General features: G+C 39.0%; 1 protein-coding gene across 1 annotated transcript; it reads left to right on the top strand.

Annotated features, from left to right (window-relative positions):
• Window positions 1-408: 408 nt before the first annotated feature.
• LOC119323940 lies at window positions 409-3,110 on the top strand. The gene is made up of 5 exons (XM_037597651.1): window positions 409-542; window positions 1,111-1,588; window positions 1,678-1,879; window positions 2,547-2,617; window positions 2,772-3,110. Exons 1-5 carry the CDS (start codon window positions 473-475, stop codon window positions 2,773-2,775), a joined length of 825 nt encoding a protein of 274 aa, XP_037453548.1. The 5' UTR covers window positions 409-472; the 3' UTR covers window positions 2,776-3,110.

Raw genomic sequence — 3,110 nt, 5'->3', positions numbered from 1 at the left:
CATGTACGCTTTTATTTAATTAAACATTAATTTTTAGTGATGATACTAATAGATAATCATTATAGCCTGACAAGAGAAGAATTTTTTTTTGGGGGGGCATGAGAAGAGAAGATTGTTACATGCACGTCCTTATAGGAATGATAAGGGGCTCAACACCAAACGACTAAATGTGTCCGTTCATAGTCCACGAATAATATCCGGCTTTCATCAAATAGATAAAAGCTTGGCTTGTAAAAAATAGAGTGAATATGCAAGACCTACCGCCCTTCAATGCCCTTGCGATATTTGGATGCATTATAAGCGCAGATAGCCAGAAGCAGTAGCTGGACTTTTCCCAAATGGGAAACCATCAGTAAATGTAATATTAACTTCTCTTCCGGTGAAGGACGCTGTCCGGTGCATCACTATACTTCAGTCCCTAGCTGCCCTCCTTTCTCCCCGCACTGGTGTTCAAATCTAGAGAAGAAGAAAAATGGAGGACAATGGTGGAGGTGCAGTTGCCGCGGGTTCAAGTGGAACAGCAGCCGGTAGTTCGTCGGCCGGTACGTATATAATCTCAACAGATGTGTTTTCGGAGGTAATAGTAGGTGTTCATTGGTGAACGATGTGGGAAAAGTGTTGTTTTTAGGTGGTCTGTATATCCTTGCAAATCGGACTTTCTTGTTTTTCTGGTCAAATTGCTTGCATGTTCTTTCTTCTCTGTTTCGATTTGTGTGGTGTAGAATGCCGGAAAACATTTCTCTGTTCCATGTATGGACGGAAGACTGGATTTTCTTGAGATTAATTCTCAATGATTTTACAATATTAGCCCGCAAAAAAGAAGATTTTACAATATTACATGCAACTTCGTATTACTAGGTCTAGCAGAAACGGGGACTGATTCCGTATTTTGTAGAGAGCCCGCAATTTTTTTGATACGCCCCCGGTACTATTAGGTGTGGGCGTAGGATTACCACGACTCCATGTTTGACTTGATCCAAAAAATATTTGCTGGCCTATTTTTTTTTTTGCCTTTTTTTTTGCTGGGTTTGCCAGTAGTTATGATACAACTTGCACTACTTAGCTCATTAGCTTAAGAGATTATATATACTTTTTTCACATCATATGTAGGTACTCGTTCTTGCTTGACAGAAGATGAATACCAAAAGCTGGTCAACGCAGTACGCCCATGGTTTCGTAGTGTGGTGAGGATTATCCAGACAAGGGGGACTAAGAAAAAGAAGGAAGCTATATACACTAGCAATGCTCTCGTGGTGCTTTCACGTGCAGAGAGGAGTTTTTTTGTCACGTGCAACCATAATCTGGGTCGCAATCCAAAAGATGCAACAATTAGATTGTACAATGGAACAAAAGACTATCCCATTGACATGATTCACTACCGAGATTCAGATCTTGACCTTTTATTATTTTTGGTCAAGAATGTTCCCGTATTACAAGAACTTCCCATGTTCTGTCCCAAATCGGAAGAACCATCGCGTTTTGACCTGGTTGCAGTACTTGGGTTCAGCTGCCCAAAAGTACAAGTCGATCAACCACTGGAGGACCTGGTATTGGTGAAAGAACCAACAATCCTTCCAGGAGAAATAGTGTAAGTACACTTATGACATCCGATGACCAGTTGGTTATCATCACATAGTGAGACTGTAGGAAAATTACATTCGTTTCTTTTGATTGCAGAGATGAACCATTTCATGAGACGAAGTACAAGCTGAACCTTATAAATAGTTGTAGCACCACAGCAGGTATATCAGGTTCCCCATTGTTTAATGAAATGGGTAAGGTCGTTGGCATACACCTAGCTACTGACAAAACTATGAGGGAGGCTGCCTCTGCTGATACACTGCTGGTACGGCTGAAAAGATGGCTTAGAGATGGAGAAGTAAGTACTTTCCCAATTATGAAAATGAAACCCTCTGTTCGGTCAATCTGAAACTCAAACTCCCTACGTTCCTAAATATGAAGCTTTTAGGGATTTCAATATGAACTACATACGAAGCAAAAATAGTTGAATCTACATTCTAAAATATGTCTATATAGTCCGTATTGCAATCTATAAAAGGGCTTATATTAGAAACGGAGGGAATACATTGGACAAAAGCGTGACACCTTGTGAGCTTGAGGGCTTGAGGTAAACTTGTGCATGCCTAAGAGCAATAGTGTCCTCTCTTTGGTATATTTTTTCCATCTCAATTATAATTTTATATACTGTGATATCCGGACACTATGGCGTAGCTATGTCGTTTGGAGAGGCATCACCCTAAATGCATCGTGTATGATTTCGCATGTTGTAGCGCAAATTTAGCGTCAAACATAGAACGTCATAGCCCGCTATTAAAAGATTAGTTTATACAATTTTCGCATGTGTCTTGTTTTACAATTTCTGATAATGTTAAAGATCTTGTGTTAGAATTTCTGGAAATGGTAAAAAAAATGTTTTCTTCAGGTGTTGGTACACAATGGTTCTTTACATTCTTTTTAATATGCAAATAAATAATTAATTCCATGCCTCTTTTTTGATAAGATCCCTCTGTTTAAAATTTTTTTAGGATAGCAATACCATTGAGCAGTTGGTTGAAAAGGTCTATGAGAAGTTCAGCCATGGTGGCAAAAGCAAACGGTACGTACTTCTTCCTACTACAATACATAAATTATGTACAGATATTCTCTTTCGTGAAGCTGATACTCGAGTGTACATGTTTCTTACTAGTCTTATGACCAGTTCCTGCTTTTTTTCAACAAATGCATCACTAGATACTACACTATTTTCGCAGTTGAGCTGTCAACTTAAGAAGTTAACAATGAAGAGCAAACAGATAAGAAGAGGGCTAGTGAAGACAAAGAAGTGGGGAAGACTCACTCGCTCTTTCTTTGTGCTAAGAAGATGAAGATTAATTTACGTTCTTGTTCTTGTAAAAGTAATGAACCTTCTGTTGGCTGTCGCACTGAAGTTCGTGTAGTTGGTGTCGTGGAACTTTAGCAATGTTGCTGTGTTGTACTAGTACTTCTTTTGAACTTCACATTGCTTCTGACGCTATTTGAAAGAACAATGAGTATGATGTAACTTCAATAACTTCATTAGTTATAGGTTTGTCGCAGGGCGGAGCAGTGAA

The sequence above is a fragment of the Triticum dicoccoides genome, chromosome 6B (genome assembly GCF_002162155.2).
Source record: "Triticum dicoccoides isolate Atlit2015 ecotype Zavitan chromosome 6B, WEW_v2.0, whole genome shotgun sequence".
Taxonomy (NCBI): Eukaryota; Viridiplantae; Streptophyta; class Magnoliopsida; order Poales; family Poaceae; genus Triticum; species Triticum dicoccoides.
This window is presented reverse-complemented; position numbering and strand designations above follow the sequence as displayed.

Excerpts from the sequence above, each read along its gene's own strand:
- LOC119323940 (XM_037597651.1), top strand. The coding sequence starts at position 473 with ATGGAGGACAATGGTGGAGGTGCAGTTGCCGCGGGTTCAAGTGGAACA. Across the intron at positions 543-1,110 it reads AGCCGGTAGTTCGTCGGCCG|GTACTCGTTCTTGCTTGACA; the intron begins GTACGTATATAA and ends CATCATATGTAG. Across the intron at positions 1,589-1,677 it reads ATCCTTCCAGGAGAAATAGT|AGATGAACCATTTCATGAGA; the intron begins GTAAGTACACTT and ends TTTTGATTGCAG.